This window comes from Poecilia formosa, unplaced genomic scaffold, assembly GCF_000485575.1.
Source record: "Poecilia formosa unplaced genomic scaffold, Poecilia_formosa-5.1.2 Scaffold13, whole genome shotgun sequence".
NCBI classification, from domain to species: Eukaryota; Metazoa; Chordata; class Actinopteri; order Cyprinodontiformes; family Poeciliidae; genus Poecilia; species Poecilia formosa.
The window spans coordinates 1,128,139-1,147,334 of record NW_006799952.1 but is presented as its reverse complement, the minus strand read 5'-3'; the positions used below and the strand labels follow the sequence as shown (position 1 = coordinate 1,147,334).

At 38.4% G+C, this 19,196-nt stretch overlaps 1 protein-coding gene across 1 annotated transcript in view; it reads right to left on the bottom strand.

Annotated features, from left to right (window-relative positions):
* The window catches only part of banp (BTG3 associated nuclear protein), a 50,125-nt gene that overhangs the window by 27,975 nt on the left and 2,954 nt on the right, over window positions 1-19,196 (bottom strand). The window contains exons 3-11 of the mRNA XM_016668222.1: window positions 19,081-19,190; window positions 18,774-18,973; window positions 18,583-18,672; window positions 16,190-16,362; window positions 14,689-14,928; window positions 10,281-10,439; window positions 8,668-8,789; window positions 7,045-7,116; window positions 4,841-5,101 (exon numbers count right to left, since the gene is read on the bottom strand). Coding sequence (XP_016523708.1) covers window positions 4,841-5,101; window positions 7,045-7,116; window positions 8,668-8,789; window positions 10,281-10,439; window positions 14,689-14,928; window positions 16,190-16,362; window positions 18,583-18,672; window positions 18,774-18,973; window positions 19,081-19,190 — 1,427 coding nt within the window. The remainder of the gene's footprint in view (window positions 1-4,840; window positions 5,102-7,044; window positions 7,117-8,667; window positions 8,790-10,280; window positions 10,440-14,688; window positions 14,929-16,189; window positions 16,363-18,582; window positions 18,673-18,773; window positions 18,974-19,080; window positions 19,191-19,196) is intronic.

Sequence of the window (19,196 nt, the reverse complement as noted above, 5' to 3'; positions counted from 1 at the left end):
GGAGAACAGTAAAAGACTAGTTATTTTATAGTTTCATGAGTTTGCCTTCTCTTTTCCTCAGACAGATTTTATTTTGCGAACTAGAACATTTGGATCCCTGTTGACCAGTTTTGTTTTGACCTTCTGCTGGCCTAGTTGCTCTGCTTTTAGCTTGTGACTGTCTGTTTTCATCTGTGCAAAACACCTTAAACTAACCTACAAAACTGTAATTTGTACCCAGGCAGTGGGCCAAGAATACACAGCAAACAGTCCAATGAGTTTCACATATTGTTCTGCTTATTTAATGCGCTCAGTCAAACTGGTTCAGTTTGACTGAGCACAAATGTCTCCACACAATGGACACATTTGTCCACTGTGTGTACCATGGACAAATTGTACACGCAAAGGTCAGTCTGGAGCCCTCCACCATTTTAGTTTAGCCTCTCTTATTAAGACCAAATAAACTGTAACTCTTTGCACAAAGCTGGACCTTGTGTTCTCTCTTTAAAGCCCAAATGTATTTAATTATCTTCATAGGGAAAATGTCCTTCAGATTGTCAATTTGAAAAATATTGTGGAAGGTTAATTCAGTGTTTTTCTTATTTATTTTTTATTTTTTCCTCAACGTGTCGCAAGATTTGCCTAAACATTTTCACAAAAAAGAATAGGCAGGACAATGAGGACTATATTTTCTTTTTTATGGGCTTTATGATTGTCTACTAGCAAAACAAAAGTAATGGTCCAAGACATGCAGCCTTAGCCATGCGGACAGGTCTTTAAAATAATGATTGTCAAGGACAGAATAACAAAAACACAAAACTTAACATTTCTAAAAGCAAGAATTAGGTGCACTTGTTGTTGTTGTTGAAATAGCATCATGCTGAGTAGCTGAATAAAATAGATGTGACAATAAAGGAGAACTATCTGCAAATTCTTCAACTTCGCCTCAAATGAACAGCGAGATAATTTAAACTTGGATAGATTTGGATGTTCCAGCAGGACAATGTCTCTATCACTCGTCAAAACCGGATTTTGTGAGCTACAAAGCTGGCCAATATTAAACTTTTGAAATGATCCTGACATGAACCAATTGAAAATGTGTGGCTTATGTGAAAAAGCCAAGTCATTGCCGGGAAAAACTATTTAAATATTTGAGTAAACTGCGCCATTAGTAATAATAACAGCGGTCATAACACTTTGCCAGAGTTGAATCAGAAACTTCTTGAAAACTTGCTGAAGGGCATGAATCCAAATATGTTGATTGCGAGTAGAAATCTGAATGCAAATCATAAAAGCATTAACCTAAATGCCAATATACATGCAAAGCATCTACTACAATTTATTGTCACCATTATGACATGGCAACAGCTTTGAGGCAAACTAACACATATTATTAGTAAAACAAACATAATTGGGACATTGTGACTGACTTTGCAAGGACATAAGTATTTCAACAAGCATTTGCCCCAGTGGCATAATGCCCAGTGGAGATAAAAGGGATTAAACTGACAGAAGTAATTATTAAATTGCTCTCATCATACTGAAGCTCCTAAAGGCAGGGTTGGAGCCATTTCTGTCCTTAAATCATAACACCTAAATCTGACATCTGACATAATATAAAAGATGCTCTAGTTTGGAGACTGTGGCCAAATACAAGTCACATAAAATCTGCACAAATGATCTTGATCCGACAGACGAAGGTTTGCCAATGTGTATTTTAATGCTTAATGTCAGTGGGATAATGACTGAGGATTATCTTTTCAGAGGTCTTTGCAACTCGCAAGACCTCTGAACAAGCCTATTGTTCAAAGCCCCATCTGTGGGAAGCTGTTAAAACTCCAAGCGTCCAAATACGGCAACAAACATTTGCTTAATAGGTAACAAATCTGCAAGATCCACAAGATCCAACCTGTGAATGAAAGCCATTTGTTGGTTAATATAACCTGGAGTTATTAGAAGTATCAGGTGGGCTTTAAAAGACAGGTGTAACCGCAGCTACACCACAGGAACCGTTTAACCACAAGGAGGAACAGTCTCAGAGGAAGAAAAAGAACAAGGCTTGGGGTGTGATGAACTGCATGGGCGAAGTTACACCAGTACAGCCTCTGCACTATTCTGCCATGTTACAAAAACAGTGAGATCATTCCTAAATGAAAACACACAAATTAAAACATCCAAGGAGGAATAGATTAGAATCACGTTCAATTATTTTGCTTTGTAGAAGATTTTGATGAGCTCTGTTCCAAAACACACCACAGCAATCCTGATAAGGGAAAATATTTTATACTTTCGCAGCTTGCAAAAGATCTGCTCAGTGTCTTATCTGCTTGAATAAACTCTAAAGCTACTATCATGCTTGCTTAGGCCCAGTTTCCTGTGCATGTCATGATGGTCTTTCTGTGTGTAATCAGATTTAAAGTTTGCCCTTAGCTTTGCCTGCCCTCTGGTCCATGAGAATATGAGAGCAGAGAGGCTGCCATTGTTGTACTCAATTGTTGAAAGAATGGGACGCTCTGATTGGGTTTGCAGAGTCGAATGGGTGTGTAGCCAAAACAAACACATATCATGAAAAACAAAAATGGGAGCATTTTATTGGAGAGAGCTCCCAGACACTGCCTTGGGAGTTTTGTGTTTGTGCAGTGTTTTGTTTCGCATGCCCTTAGAGAGCATAAGCCTGCCCACTGTAGCCAATTTACATATAAAATGCGTTAACTTGTAAATTGCAAGTAGTCATGGAGTCAATGCACAGCAAACCTGACAGATATGATGGAAGTCTTTTAATGGGTAGTTCATGAACTCTTTTGAGGATTTGGAAATGTGCATCAGGACGCTAAATCTAAACCAAATCTGACTTCAAAACTTGGTTAGGATCCGAAAAAGAGAAAGAGAGGAAGAGAAAGAGAGAGACACAGGAATGCAGCCATCAGGCTCAGTGAGCGGGTCATTCGAGGACATCAGCATGCATGTGTGATTGAGTGTGTGAGAGAGGGGGAGCTACAGGATGTGTGGTGACTACCTCAATCAATTGAAAACACACGCGGAGCTAAACAGCCAGTAAAGAATACAAACAACAACAAAATCCCTCATATAAAGCAGATGCATTCACACATCACAAATGTGCGCAGAGCTTATGGCATCTTGAACCTATAAGGAAAGATAATCACAGAGATCCTAAAAGGCCAATAAAATGTGGAAATTTTTGGGCAAAAGTGTGCGTTTGTGGGTGGTTTGTAGCTCCTCTCATGCAGAAAGCTTTTATATAGGGAAGTGACCACTAACTTAATCCACGACTCGAGAGGATCCAGTAATTAAAACAGGCAATCTCACTTTGATACCTTTATAAAAAAAAATACAGTGCTCATGCAGAAATCATTAAATCATTTAAGAGAAAAAAGATGGCATTCAGCTGTTACATAAAACACCTGCTGTGGCAAAATAACCCAAAACAGCACAGCCAGCAGACGACCGGCGTGAGAAGACTTCCTCCCCTAAAGCCCCGTCTCTAGACAAACAGGATCGAATCATGAATGAGAAATTATAGCTGTCTTCACGCATCCATATGTGACCGGCGATGGTTGAGCGCAGGCCAAGTCAGTTCTGAACGACACAAACTTGGACTGTAGAAGAGGGAACAGAAAAACTGCCTTATGTACAAAAAAAAAAAAAAGAAAAAGACTGATAAAAACAAAACAGAAGACTGAGGGGAACACAAACACACCGCCAACCCTGTAAGTCATTTGAATCTACCTGGTAAATTTATATTATGTCGGACTGAATAGTCATAAGTGGTGGGAAACAAATTACAGACTGGTCATGTTAATCGGTACCCCTGGTTAAGTTGTGGAAAAAGCTTTAAAATAAATTAATGTTTACTGGTGTAGCAAAACACACTGAAAAATGTAGGAAAATTGTTACTTTATTTTAAGAATGTTTAGTCAACTGGGGAAAAAAAAAAACAGAAAAATGCACACTCGGGAAGAACTGTTTTTTTTTTACAAAAACACTAGTGACACAACTGTTGCTGCCAATATTTTGCATAACCCTCCTTTGCCAACAGCACAGGACGTCAATTTCCCCTATAAACATTTCACAAGGTTGGAGCACAAACAGAGAGCGAAATATTCTAAGGCTTTTACATCTGGCAACTGAGACAACAATATAAGAGGGTTGATTTTGTGTTGGTGACCCATTTCTGCATTGATGTGGTCATTTTCGATTTGGATCAATATCCTGCTGATAGACCCAATGACCATGCATTTTTAATTTTCTGAAAGCAACCGCAGGATTTTCACTCAAAATAGAACATCTTAAAACCCTCTAATTGCCAATACTTCACGAGGCTAAGCACTCAAATGAGCTTCCATAAGGTTTAATATACTAGCTGTGGGACTAAAGGCCCACAGCATCAAATATCTACCACCACTCCTAACAGTGGGCTCGAATATTTAGCCTTTGTTTCACATTAAATCCAATGGTAGTGTTGGTCAGACTTGGAGCTGAAGTCTCAACTGAGCTTGGCCAACTACAGAAAACTTTTTTTTGTGGTATTCCACCCTTTTATGGAGAATAGATGAGACAAAAAATAGCCCTCTTTGGTGCAGTTCTTTAGCTGTGATCTTTTTATCCATCTTTCTTACCATGCATCTCACTATTAACGTTGGAAAGATAACACTGGATCAATACCCAGGCTAGCGACCAGTGCCTAAAAGAAATGGGTCTCTGGGTCACATGACCTTCAGGGAAAGTCATGGATTCATTAAGTAGAAGTTTGGGAAAATAAATCAACAGCAAATTTTGGAGGCATTGTTCGGTGTGCTGCTAGTAATATTGTTTAGAATGAGTGTTTCTCTGTGGACTGAACTAACTTGAATAAATATGCCTTTAGATTTCTTCCAGTGTGTAAGGTACTATTCCAGAGTGACGCAACTTCTTTAGCATATTCATCATCTTGATCTGTTTTAAGTTTAACACTTATTGGCCACATAAATGGTGGATGCAAGGTTTTCTTTAGAGCAAAAGTAAAACACAGAAGAAACGATGGAATAATTAGTCTTTCGTGACTGGTGTTTACTCTTACCTGTCCGTCCTGGCCGACGTGCACCTGATGAATCTGGAGGTTTCCCTAAAATGAATAAATGAAGCGTCAAATAGAGAGTCAAGTCATTAAACACTGCCAAGTCTTTGATTTCCTACGAACTAGACGTAAAAAGCCAATGGTGAGGGCTGAAAAGTGTCGAACCAGTTTGTTTTTGCCAACTCCTACATGATAAGACAGCTCCGTTTTGCACACAGATCATAACGAGAAGCGAATGAAATGCCCTTGCATTGATGTCAGCGTCTATATTATATCTGGCTACATCAAGGCTTTTGTAAACAAAAATAATCTGCTTATGACACTGTAACCATTGTAAAACCTCTGAACGCCCACAATCACATTAACAAAAACATATGAGGGGAAAACATCCAAGGCTCAGCTGTTTTTTTTTCCCGTTTTGCTAATTGTACTCATGTACACATGGAACTCTGTCTGAGCTTCCATATGACCAGAGTCGTACAGTCTCAGAGGCAGTTCATTTCCTTTTCAAGCACGCTCAAACCAATGTCTTTGATGAAAGGGGCCCGTTCCTAATGAAAACATATTCTGTGAGTGGCAGCTGGCAGAAGTGGGATTTTGTTGCTAAGCTTTGAACTCCAAAAAAACAAATAATATCTTGAAATAGGAAAAAGGCAAGAGGGAAAAAAAAAAAAGCTGGGCTCAGCCACAAAGAGCAGGAAAAGCTTTAGAGGTTTTCTGCCTCCAATTTATTGTGTCTCCCTCGCTCAGTTTTGCATTTCTCACAGAAGGTCCTTTAGCACTATTACTGAACAGGAAATGAGAAAAACACTTGGTTGAAGTGTCAATTGCTTTTGCACAAATGTCAGGCTGTCACCCATGTACAACATGTATCATGTTGAGTATTTGATTACATGTATGCGTGTGTGTGTGTGTGTGTGTGTGTGTGTGTGCGTGTGTGTGTGTGTGTGTGTATACAGAGTGGCGCCATGAAACGAATCTTTCTCCCACAGCCTTGTAAAAATCATTAAGAACGATGCTGATGCAGGAATTTTTCTCCTTCTGTTCGTGTGGTTTGGGGGTAAAATATGATTTTAACTGGCAAACTATGTGTGCATGCTGTGATGTCTGATGGGGGTACAATGAGTCACCTGAGCATTGGACAGACTGAAACAAAACTCTGCAGAAGCCGCTACAAACTGTACAAACAAACAAAAAAAAATTCAGACCTCAAGGCAACAACTTTAGCTATGCAGTTCAACTTGTCGAACTTTTCACTTTTTACAACGTCACAGACACAGGCTTCAATGATTTTACACTGCAAAAACACACAATCTTACCAAGTATTTTTGGTCAAGTTTCTAGTGAAAATACCCCCATACACTTGAAATAAGAAAACTAACTTGCAAGTAACTTTTCAGCAAGTTATACAAGCTTGTTATAAGGCAATAATTCCTTGATATTGATTTAAAAAAATAAAAAAAAAAGGTTTTAATGCAATTGGCAGATTACAGTGCATCACAAAAGTGAGTACACCCCTCACATTCCTGAAAGTATTTAAGTATATCTTTTCATGGGACAACACTGACAACATATAACTCTATATACAACCATTAATGTCTAACCCCGCTATTTCTATAACTGATGTCTATGGGAAAATAATTTGTCCAAAGTTCTTGAAGGGTTTAATATTTATCTTCCATAAAAAGAAAAGGACATTTCTTAAATAAAAAAAAAAACAAGATAGTCAAAAACAGAAAAGTCAGTTGGATACTGTAAGTCAGTTCCATAACAAACTCTCAAGAATCTGGCTTCTAAAATGTGGCAGCTGTAGATATCATTAACTTTATTTCCAACCAGCCTCTCAAACATGAATGAGGTGTAATAGATATGAGTTGGGTGAAAAAAGAAACAGTGATGAGGTGCTTGTATCATTTAACAGACAAAACGAGTTTGGAAAATTGGTCCGATGTTGTTTGACTTCTATCAGACGAGCACTGATAAAAACTTGCCTCACTGTCCTGTGTGATCTGCACCTCTTCGCCTTGTGGCACCTGGGCGATGTGCAGCTGTCCCGGTGGAATCTGAGACACAAGAGGAAAGGGACACAAGTTTTTTTTTATTTAAAATGCATGATTTTCTGACAAAGTGTGGAGCCAAAGCCAGTAAACACTGGCTTTAAATGAACTCAGTGACTTCGGGATGCAAGTTCAAATAAATGAGAATAATCAGAAGGAGTTACGTGCCAAACAAACACCACCTTAAAATTCAGAAATGTTCAAATAAAGATCACACAATGTGCCTATATAAAGAAATTAAAGAACAGATTAGAATAAAATCACTGCAGCATTTGTAAGGCTTTAGGGTTCTACTAAACATAAAGCAGCGGTGAACCTTCCCAGGAGTGGCTGGGCACATCAGTTAGTCGTCCAGGAGATGACGAATAACATCTCAAGCTCTGCAGGGCTTAGTTGGCTCAGTTAAGGTCAAATTTTAAGATCCAACAATAAAAATAAAAAAAAAAGAGAGAGTGGAAAATGGCCATGGGAGAGTTCCAAGGCTGTTGTAAAACTAATACAGCATTTGAAAACAAGATCCTACAATCGAATCTGGTGGTGGTAGCATGACGGTATGGGGCCGATTTGATGCTTTATTACAGGGGTGTCCAAAATCGGTCATCGAGGGCCGGCATCCTGCATGTTTTAGTTCTCTCCCTGGTTTTACACACCTGCATCAAATGATGGCTCATTAGAGGCCTAAGGAGAACACTGACTTGCTGAGGAAATTGTTACTATCACTAGGGAGAGAACTAAAACATGCAGGATGCCGGCCCTCGAGGACCGACTTTGGACACCCCTGCTTTATTACCATGACTTGATGTAGGTAACCATGAACTCTGCTCTCTACTAGAAAATACTGAGGAAGAATCTACAGCCATCAGTTTACAACCTCATGCTTAAACATTAATTATATTCCATAATGGCACAAAATGGAGCATTGGTCTCGAATAGCAGCATCTGCTTAATTTCAACATACAACTGATTTACCAGACAGTCATTTCATTTAATCTACAAATCGTTTCTGAAGCATGATCCTGCTCAGTCATTTGAAGTTTTAGATGTCTTTCATTGCTTCTTTACCTCTTACAGGAAGAAAACAAATTCCAGAGTTACTCTTTGTGGGAGAACTGCTCACAACAAGTTTTCTCATAAGGTGTTTAATCTCACATCTATTGTTGTAGCTCAAGGGATGTTTTAAATCGAATACTTTAGATGATTTCAGGACACTGGGAATTTAGTTTATTTACTTTTTCTTTAACAGCCCACCCATATGTCGCAGTGGGCCTCAATGTGACCTTTGGCCACGGCATGTGTTAATGGCCAAATCCATCATTCAGCATCCATTAGTCTTTTATTAATTTATATGTTGGTCAATATTTCCCCACTGTCACTGTAGTGGGTGGTATGAACTATCCCAGGCCTGCTCTGTGGGACTCCTAAATTAAACTGAAACCCAGGATGTGGGGGACAAATTTTAGAAACTAATATGTAGAGATAAAAAAATGATTCTTGTAATTAAGAAAATGCTTGCTGAAGGATTTACAGAAAGTGAAAAATGAAACATTTGATACGCACCACCTGAACCTGTCCATCCTCACCAATACGATGGAACTGGACCTGTTGATTGGCCAGTGTGTAATGCAGGGTCTGCTGGGTGGCGGTCTCTATTTGAGCAGCTTCATCTGAGATACCTTCCTCTGCACAAAACAACAAAAAGATGAGTCAGTGTGGAACTTCAGAGCACACTGGGCGAGAAAGTTCAGTAACCCAGGACAATTATATAGAATCAAATATGAAAGATCTGTAGCCGGAAGGCGTCATAAAATTACAAGATTCCTAAGCTCTCTGGTTGCTGGTTCAAGACTTAAACATGTTCTAGCGACAACATCCTCAGGTTAGTGATGCACTGATAAATAGGTTGGTTTTCACTTGATCCACAAGTGTTTCTATGAATCAAAACTAAGAACTTTTAAACTTTTCAGTCTATAAACATCAACCTCCTGCATAATCCTTACATTCGAGTTTAACAAAAGAAAAATCTGACAAATGTCAGGGACACATTCCTTGGATCAAAAATGACAATATTTCTGTTATTCTATAATTTTCTGCTAGATTCAAAATTACTACATCTATCAAAGGACTTCAATACTGGCCAAATAAAGCCTGCAAGTCATCCTGAAAAATAAAAATAAAAAAACATTTAGGCAATAAAAGCCAATTTAAATAAAAAAAAAAAGATGATCATTGCTACTAAGTGAAGCCAGACTACCTTTCTGTAATATAGTCATTTGTTTTATTTTCCATACACGTCACTACATAATACAGACATTTTGAAGATTAACACTCCCTCTTATCATTCATTATTACAGATGTGTGGTGAATTATATAAAAAAATATGTTTCTCAGTACTTTAGCTGATGAGGGATGGGAGCCCAGACGGCTAATAAAAAAGCTAAAGAGCTTGTTTCACACAAATGAAAATCCTCTTTTTCAGTTCATTAGGATGGAATTTGAGTCGAAACTGAATGATTTGTTTGGTCCCTGTATGTGTGCTGCATCTTGACGGATGTTGCATGTTGAACTAGCATTTGTGTTGAACACACTAGGGTGTGCATGGCTTGAAAAGGCAGGGCCTGACAATCCGCCCCTACGGTAGTATGGGCTCACAGGATATTAGGCTTTCCTCCGTAGGCCTGCTTTTCTCTGGTCAGAGGTGAGAGGTGATAACTCACAGAAAGTGGGAAGTACAGAATGCTTTGTGTATGGACTCTAAACAGCTGCAGTGTTACACTAGATAGCTACACATTGGTTCCGGTTGCATAAATGCGTTTATACAGGAAATAAAATAAGATGTATTTGAATTCACAACCTGTGACGGTGTTGATCGCATTCAGGTTGTGCTGACAGCAGGAGATGAATGGCTTTCAAAATATAATAAATATATTTTGCACCAGTGGAACTAACAAAACAAGCTGTGAGGTTTTTTTTTCATATAAACAGAATCTGGATTTAATTTTTCTGCAACTTGTACATCTGCACACTTTCCCTTTTCAAGACGTCACACTTTCCCACATGCAAATTTCAAGAGCCGTCAAACGTTTTTGTCACATTATGCCTAAAACAAAAAAAAACAAACAAAAAAAAAAAAAGAAATACAGTTATACAGGCACCTGAGATCTATATTTTACCTGCCACCGTACTGCGTGGAGTGCGTTTGGAAAAGCTCTTCACTGCCAGGCTCTGGCCCCGCTGCTTGCGTCTCCAGGCGGTACGACACTTTGAATCAATGCTTTGCTTGATCCGGTACCAGTCTGATTCAGAGATGCCAAATTTGTGGAACAAGTGGCCTGAGGAAATATGGAAACATTACATGTTACAAGTGTATATTGGTCATCTCACCAATGAAGACTTTTTTCAATAATAAAGTGTGAGGTTTGTACCTTTGAATGCCTGCACCAAGTTTACATACACTCACCACAGGGCATAAATCTCATTCCAGATTTTGGAAATTAAATTAATTTTATTAGAACTTTTTATTTTTCCCCAACATGGAAAAATGATAAACAACTTCACATAGTTTTGAAATGCAACATTATTGTGAAATTTCACTAATCCACATGGCTAAATTTATACGTGCAGGCTCAAATATATTTATATATCCTGAATACAATTTTGTGGAAAGTCCCTGTCCAAGTTCTATGTTAACTGGACCCTTTTGTAGCCATAAACTAGTTTCTAGAGTAATCCTAAGAGGATATTTCACTTTTTTTTTTTTTTTTTGGTAAAATTTGTGGAGTTAATTTAAATCTGTTGGCTGTTTTTTATGCTTATCATGAGCAAATGTAAACCACTAACACCATGTGTATGCTAGGGCTGTAGCGGTACACTAAATACAAAACAGCCAGTAGATAACTTTTAAATTTAATATCTTGTTAAAATAAGTGCCTAAATAATCTTAAAATCTGCATTTGTGAATAATGCAGAATGCAAAAAAAAATAAATAAATGTAACTCAACATAAATTTTTAACCACCACAAGATCTACAGGTTAAACACAATTTAGTTTAAGTATATAATCAACACATTAGCATTTAAAAAGTGAATGTAACCACTGTCTGAGTCCAGTTTCCGTCTCCACACCTTTTGGCAAGTTAACACAAGCCTAACTGTGACTTTTCCATCTCCCTGCATGGAGATATGTACAGGTGCATTCACTAGATGACTGGGGCCACATTATAAACTGTTAAGAGGGCGAGGGCCAACTGACAGCTCATTTCTATTTGGGTTAGCAACACAGTTATAACCTTTACTACCCGGGGATAGAAAATGAGACGGTGGGGTTATCTGATGGTACTGGTATGACACTATCCAGCAGTCCTTCTGCACCTGATGATCCTGCACAGGCAAGTCAGGCAGGTGCTCTTTCATTCTTATTTTATCTTTTTTTTTTCCTCCCCTTCAAGGAATAATGAGTCAACCAAGAGTGAACTAGCCCTGCTCTTGCCTTTACATACTTCTGTGTCAGACCGAATCCACATGCAACTGCATGAAATGCAAAGGTTCAAAGGGAACACAGGGACGGAAGAAGAAAAACGTCTTTGGGAATAACGCAAATGGAAAACGAAGAAACTCTGGAGGAAAAAAAAAAGATTGTGTAAAGCGAGATTTTTTTTTTTAAACGCCAATTTTAAAATTATACATTTAAATGTTGCATATGGGTACTCACAAGAAACACAAATGTGTGGAAAAGAAACATTTAGAGCTATAAAAGAGAAGTTCAATGCGTGTCCCCAAGTTGACCTCTGCACAGCTGGTCAAGTGGCCTGAAGTGGGTGTGAAAGACAGATCTTTATCTACAGCAAATGGTGAGTAAAGAGGTACATGGAGGTCTGGGAGGAGGGGACATTGAACAATGTCCAACTGAAGTGAGATGCACTTTAGATACACAACGTGAAAAATAAGCACTGAACATGTTAATGTTTTCCTCAGTAAAAATATCTCTATTGAGGCTATAAACACGAAACACGCATCAGCTGTAAATAAGAACCCAATGATTCCAGACATCCAAAGAAATAAAAACTGATTAAATTACAGGTAATGAAGTAGAATGACAGAGAATAAGCACTGAACACATCCAAAATGTATTCAATGCTCGGCAGAAAAGCCCTATTTGGTAGCAAAACCTCAAGACGTCTCTCTTATGGAGAAACTAATGGAATACTCAGCTGGTAATGGCCCATTCTTCTTCACAAACTGTTAAATGTTTAAAGGCCTCTGGGCCTCTTCTATGCTCTCTGAGCTTCAGTTCTTTTAATAGATTTTCAGTTGTGTTCATGTATGGTAGTTAACTCAATTATTCTAGCAGATATTCTGAAATCAACTAACATCTACAGATTTTTAGCAGACTGTCTTGGCGCATTTTCCTATTCATCCTGCTTTCAATTATACCTCTAAACACGGTATGTGGAATGACAAAGAGTTCAATTTTGTAGAACTGTGGCAGTTAGCAAAGCTGACTGCCACAGTTCTGTCTATATACCAGAGTATATTCCCCCAGTATTTTGTTGCTTTGTTCAAATGTTGTGCAGCAAACATTGAATAAGCTTCAGCATGATTTTTCTTCATAAGCTATACAGCGAATGTTGGATCTGTTGTGGTTCAGTGTGTTACCAGATTCCATGAAAGAAAAACTGCTCATGCTAATTCCAGGTGTTTCTAAAGCTCTTTCCAAGTGCACTTCTGATATTGGACAAGTTTTGTCGTTCATGTTTTGACACCTCTGTCAGAAACCATCCCAGGAGCACCAGGTCACGGGCTGCATTGAGGTGAAATGATTTTCTTTCCACTTCACGATTATTGCTCCAACATTTCTCACAGGGCATTTTCAGAAGTGTAGAAATACATCTGAAACCATCAGTATGCTCTTCAACAATAAACACTAAGGTTTTGAGAGAGCTCATTGATTTTCATGAGATGTTTCTTGTGCGATTCCTGGGTAATAAGAAGACTTTTAAAACAGGGCATTAGTAAGGACTCAACCGGCTGAACTTAACTTCATATGACAGAGAGCAGGATTGTTTTCTAAAAACTTCCCATGCCTTCATACCTACTTTTCTTAATGCGTTCAATACTTACTCAGAGTCATTCTACTTTAATTCACGCAACTTAATTTATTGATCTATTTGTTTGGATTTCTTTTGATGTGTGAATTACTTGGTTTGGTACCAACATATGGTTTGAGTATTATGTCAATAGTCTCATTCAAAATGTATCTACACGATTTGTTCAATACTTACTCTCTGGCTTTATGCCTCATTATGTCATGAAGGAATATTTCATTGAACTATTTAAAAGAGACATAAACTGTTAGAACATGTTACAGCTGATGACACTGCTATTACGACAGCATTATGAGACTTATAAATACAAAAGTCTATTTCTAAAAGAGTCACTAAAGATAAATCTGTCAACCACTGAAGGCCCAGCTCTTCTCAAAGACCTACTGAATTGAGAGCGACTCCATTAACATCTTTCAACCAGACATGTGCATGTCATTTAGAGTTCGGTATGTACTAAAATGTGGTGCACATTAATGCGTGTATGGTATGATGAATGCATGTTGTTGTAAGCCGCCATGGGAATACAGACTGTGGTCTGTTTCAAAGATCCATTCAACTCTACCCTGAAACGGAACAGGGACGAAATGTGGGAAGGTCTCAGAGAGTTAGTTTATTCCTACAAGAATTTCAAACTACATTTTACAACCTTTTACTTCTACTTTACAGAAATAATGTGGTAATCATAAAACAGAGGGTGGTCTGGGCCATTTCAGAAGGTGATATTTTCTGTTTAACCATCACAGAAACTGTAAGAAGTACAAATCAGAATCACCTGCAAATTCAGTGGCCTTTTATATGAAAAATGCCAAAAGGTTTCCTCTACTCATATTTAATTAAGTGTTTTGGACTTCTTTTCACTATACACTCTGAAAAGAAGGTGAAGAATTAGATGATGCAATGACATGTCAGTAGTAAAACTAAAAATCCTCCCAAGTTACACTGTATGCAACAGGAAAAGCTATTTGGCCTCCTTGAAGGAACACTGTATCAACTGTCAAAAATGACACTCCCTTCATCATGCAGCAGCGCCATTTCACATCAAGTGGTACTGCTGGATTGCATAAAGGTTATAAAAGGAGGAGGACTCCCTTCTTGTTATTCACCTTAATCTCACTTCAGCATCTAGATGGTTGAAACCTGGACACACTTGGGTGAGACCAAACCACTATTGCCTCTAACGCACATAAAAACTGCTTTGGCAAGGACTGCTGTTCTGGAAACCTATGACCACAATCTTAGATGTTCAGATGTTCTGTTTAACCACCACGAACTGCTAAGATGGTGCAGCTCAGATGCACCTTTGAGACATTTTCCAAAAGGACCTTTTGGGATGCCTAACACTTCTGGGATCTCATATATGCAAGTTAAGGTATTGTGAACCATTTCTCAGAGCCTCCTCTACCTTCTGCTTGAGGTAACGTGAAGTAAAGTGATGTAGTCCCCTGTCAATCATAAACCAGCAACGTTTTATGACTTACATCGGATGCCATAGATCATGAGAGGGTCTAGTTGCTTCTTTCCATGTTTCCCTTGCCCGGAGAGATTTGACATTGCCTGGACCTCCCGGTGGAATAGGTAGTCCAGCAGTGTCAGAGCCATTTTCTCTGCCGTGCGGCAGTTTGTGCTGATATAAAGCATGTCAGACGGAGAAATTGGACAGCGAACCCGCATCTCTGAGTTGTTTTCATCTCCCAACCAAGTGCCTTCTGGATAATCTTCTAAAAAAGTAAGAGAAGAGAAACAGAAAGGAATCAAGAGAAAAGGAAAGGAAAGGCACTTCTTGAAGCACAAGCCTCAATGTTCTGCTGCAGTAAATCCATGCGAGATGTGAAGCACTAAGGAAAACCTGTCTAGATCCCTATATAAATAAATATAAAAGCTTAATTTATATGTTCCACTATAGGATTTAATCACAGGTTGACAAATATTACAAAAGGTACGCCGAGTCAACATAAGATTATGTAATACAACAGCACCTCCATGTGGTTGTATAAAATAACTGATTCAATTCCAGATCTGAATTATGTGGTGTTATAGCTCTCTACTGCTTACCACTTTTACACCATATAACACAAATGGTACCATGTTAGCAGTGCTGACTGCCACAATTCCATCTATATACCAAAAAGCTGAAATAAAGGGTAGCTTTGTTGATGTAAAAATGAAGCTGCAAACTTTAAGCCAAGTCCCTTAGAGTTAAGCGTCAACACGCTAAGACAACAACATGAATATGAAAACCAGTTAAAATAGTCACGTTACCCCTTTCAAAACAAAACACTGAAAAAAAGATCTACATATGTGGTTTTTTGAAAATTCAGTCATTGACATCAATGCTGTAGTAGTTAATGCTTATATGGGTTTCGCTGCTAAAACGAAATAGATGATGCAAAGATGCAGGCCAACATAAAGCACTGGAAGGAACAACAATAATATCATGAAGATCATTATTATTATTTAGCAGAAAAATGAAAACCAAACGTTTTAAGCTTATTTTATTGGTTGTAATATTTTAAGTCTCTATACTTTTTAAGTCTGTCTTAATCCTGGAAGCCTACCTTGGGGCCAGGGGTTGCAAATAAGCTATTGCTACAAACCTGTTTAATGTTTTTGCCCCTGTTAAACAAACACATTTAACAAAAAGCTTAGGTTTTTTCAGCACAGTAATATTTTAGAGCTAAATGTTGAGATTCTTTGTTTGAAGACAAAAAGAAAGAAAAAAAAAATCACAGAAGTTTGTAATCACACAAATAATTTAAAAATTTTACTGAGAACGGTAATCATTTGTTTTCTTTGTGTTAGTGACTATCCTAATCAAGACTTATTAAACTTTCTGTGCCTAAGCACAAATTAATCCCGCCTCCAACATAATCAATCCATTCATTCAAATCCATTCACGGCCGTAAAAGCAGCAAAATAAAAACATTAAATATAAAGGGTGAGGGTAGATTGATATTTCTGCGTTAACAGACTAGGTCTTACCTTCTGCATTGAGTGTGATGAGTGTGACATTTTGACCATTTTGTGCACCGCCTGACTGACCACTGTTGGAAACAGAGTCACTGGCCTCTGAGCCGCTCTCTTGTTCCTCTTGACTCTCTTCAGCACCCGGCACTTTAACCAGAATGGTATTCTGTCGCCTCCTGGCCACTGTGCTGCAAAACCAAAATAAGGTATTTGACACGCTGATGCATCCCAGTTGTAACAGGCTAGATATACTGGGCAAGAGGATGACTGTTGTTTTAATTTAGGGCTTGTAAAAACTAGGGGTGTACTGATTACAGTTTTGTAGCTCATCACCAATTACCAATCCTTAAAAAGCCTGACCTACCGATTCCGATTTCGGCCGATACCTTTTTTTTTTTTTGCCTGAAATTTTGCTAAATATAGCAATTTTGCTAAATATAGCAATTTTGCTAAATATAGCAAGAAAGAGTTGGCAATAGCGGAGTGACTATTGTTAACTGCAAACTTGCAGACATGAGCAAGTTTGTCAGTCAAACCTCTCACATAGCAGAGCAATAAAGGGCAGTGGTTTATTTTTAGACCTTTGCTCAGATAGATAGGATGGGGGTGGAGGACAAGATCGGCATCCCATACAGACGCGGAGCTATAAGGGTGGCTCGGGAGGAATGGTTTCAAGTCGCTTTAATGTCTGATTATCGACGGAGAAAGTGCGCCCTCGCCTGTTCAGAAAGGTGTATCCCTCAATGGAATATATAGTAGTCAGTCCCAGTGACTCACTCACGGTTTAGCCAATATGCTTCCTTGGTAAAACTCAAATGAGAACCCTCCCCCCACCCCAACAGAGCAGGTGATACACGTGAGGGGCCCGGTCATTGGCCCCGCCCCCCGGCCCGACGCCGACGGTCACATACAAGTATCAGCAAGTCACCAATCTCCCAAGACTAAGGAAATCTGTGCCAATTAATCGGGACACCCCTAGGACACACTTCTAGTTCTGAAGTGATTTTAATGGTGGAAACAACCAAACTTACCACTTAACACTAAATTCATTGTGAACTCCCTCTAATCCAGGGTCAAAACTATACATATTGTCTCAAATATATACAATCTCACCAATATTTGTTGTTGGGTTGTAGCCAGTCTTAGACTTCTGGCATATCCGTGGATGGATATTAATCTCATGTCTTTGCAGTATTGGTAGAGTTTATTATAGCACATTGGTTTTCTGGGACAGACTTGGCTTTTAGCCAACTAGACTTCAAGGGTCTTTCCAGACATATGAAGTTAATTCCTCCAGTTTTTATGTTTGTTTGGAATAACTGTCCTGTAGAAAAACCCAATTGTGTTGCTGTTGATTTGAGGTAACATAGTTGGTTAAATGCTGGTGGGTTTGAAAGCTTAAACTTGACCTTTACAAACATGGTTCTCATCACTGACATAAACCTTTTCTCCCTTAAACATCTGAATAGTGGATCTGAGCAGTTAGTTATTTCAGTCAAGCCCAAAGGTGTCAAATTTGAAGCAGGGGGCAGCCCAATGTTGAGTCACTGAATGTGGACAGCACCTCCCAGTTTACAGTCAAATTCAATAAAATAGCAAATTTTAAAAACAAGTGTTGACTAAAATGTTGTACAATTTCATCAAAGAGAAATAAAACAGCATGTAGAATAAAACTGTAATAAAAAGAATAAATTCACTTTTAGTCCCTGAAGGGACACACTGAACTATTTTTTATCATCACAGGGATAATAAGCTTCATTCCTTCTAATCAATTTCTTTCAACAGAGGTTAACAGTTTGAGAAAGTTTCCATACTGGTACCAGTACAACGAATATCATTGAACAAAGAAGAGGGGAGTAAAAAAAATAAAAAAATACTAATTATTCATACTCAATCAGCTGATGTTCTCCAAACATCCATCAGGTTTATGGATGTTTGGGGAACATCCATCAACCAGTGATATCAAAATGTATGGAATCATTCTGCAAAAAAAAAAAAAAAAATCAGAATGATAATTTCTACAATAATATTTCTGTCAGCTGTAAAACCACCAAACATAGGAAACAAGGGCTGATTATGGGTTGAGGGTATTAATTTAGCCATCTCTCCTATCTCCTGAAGCTCTTTGTTTCCTTTTTTTACAAAGCTCTGTGAGTTACTGCATGAAGTTCGCTCCTGACCTATCAATGTAACAATCTAACACAACTGTTCTTAGCACAGCTTTAAACACACGAAGCGTTATGTATTTCATCCATACTGACATTAAAATCACCCAAAAAGACAGTCCTTAGCAGCCTATTGCCAGCAAAGTTCTGTAACGTTAAAACTTTTAAGACAGACAAACACATTTATAGATAAATATCAGCGGACCTCTGACATACAGATAAATATAAATGCAAGCTGCTTACTTGCTGAGCAGATTTTCAAGAGGAGTGTCTTCCTGGTTTAATCCCTTTGTGTGTTCTCTGCTAACAATCACATTTGTTTGTGGGACAACGCTGAAAAAAAAAAAAAGATCGAAACAGACATGTATAAAGAAAAATACAAGATTAAAGCACAAAAATGATTGAAAAAAAAAAAAAAACACTTGAGATTTTACCATCGAACTTTGTTCCAAGTTTGAGTGGCGCCCTGAGGAGAACCTGCAACCATAGGAACTTGTACGGGGCTCTTTGCACAGGGAGCCATGCTGTCAAGTTTGCGGACAAGGACTTTGCACGTTGCGTCTAAGGACTGTAGCTTTGACTCAATTCCTTCCAGGCGCTGGCTAATCGACTCAGTGAATGAAACCAGAAGATTCTGGGTATAGAAACGGTAAAGAAATTCATGCATTTGATCAATCCAACAGGAAAATTTAAAATAAAGTCTAGATGTTATAAGAACCATGACTGGTGATTTATTAGTACCTTAATAAAAGATAGTTCTTGATTACTGTTGTTGTTGTCCTGACTGCTGCTTAGTTTCCTCTTTTTCTTCTGTGTCCTTTCTTCACCGTCTTCAGTACTGTCCAGCAAATCTGCAA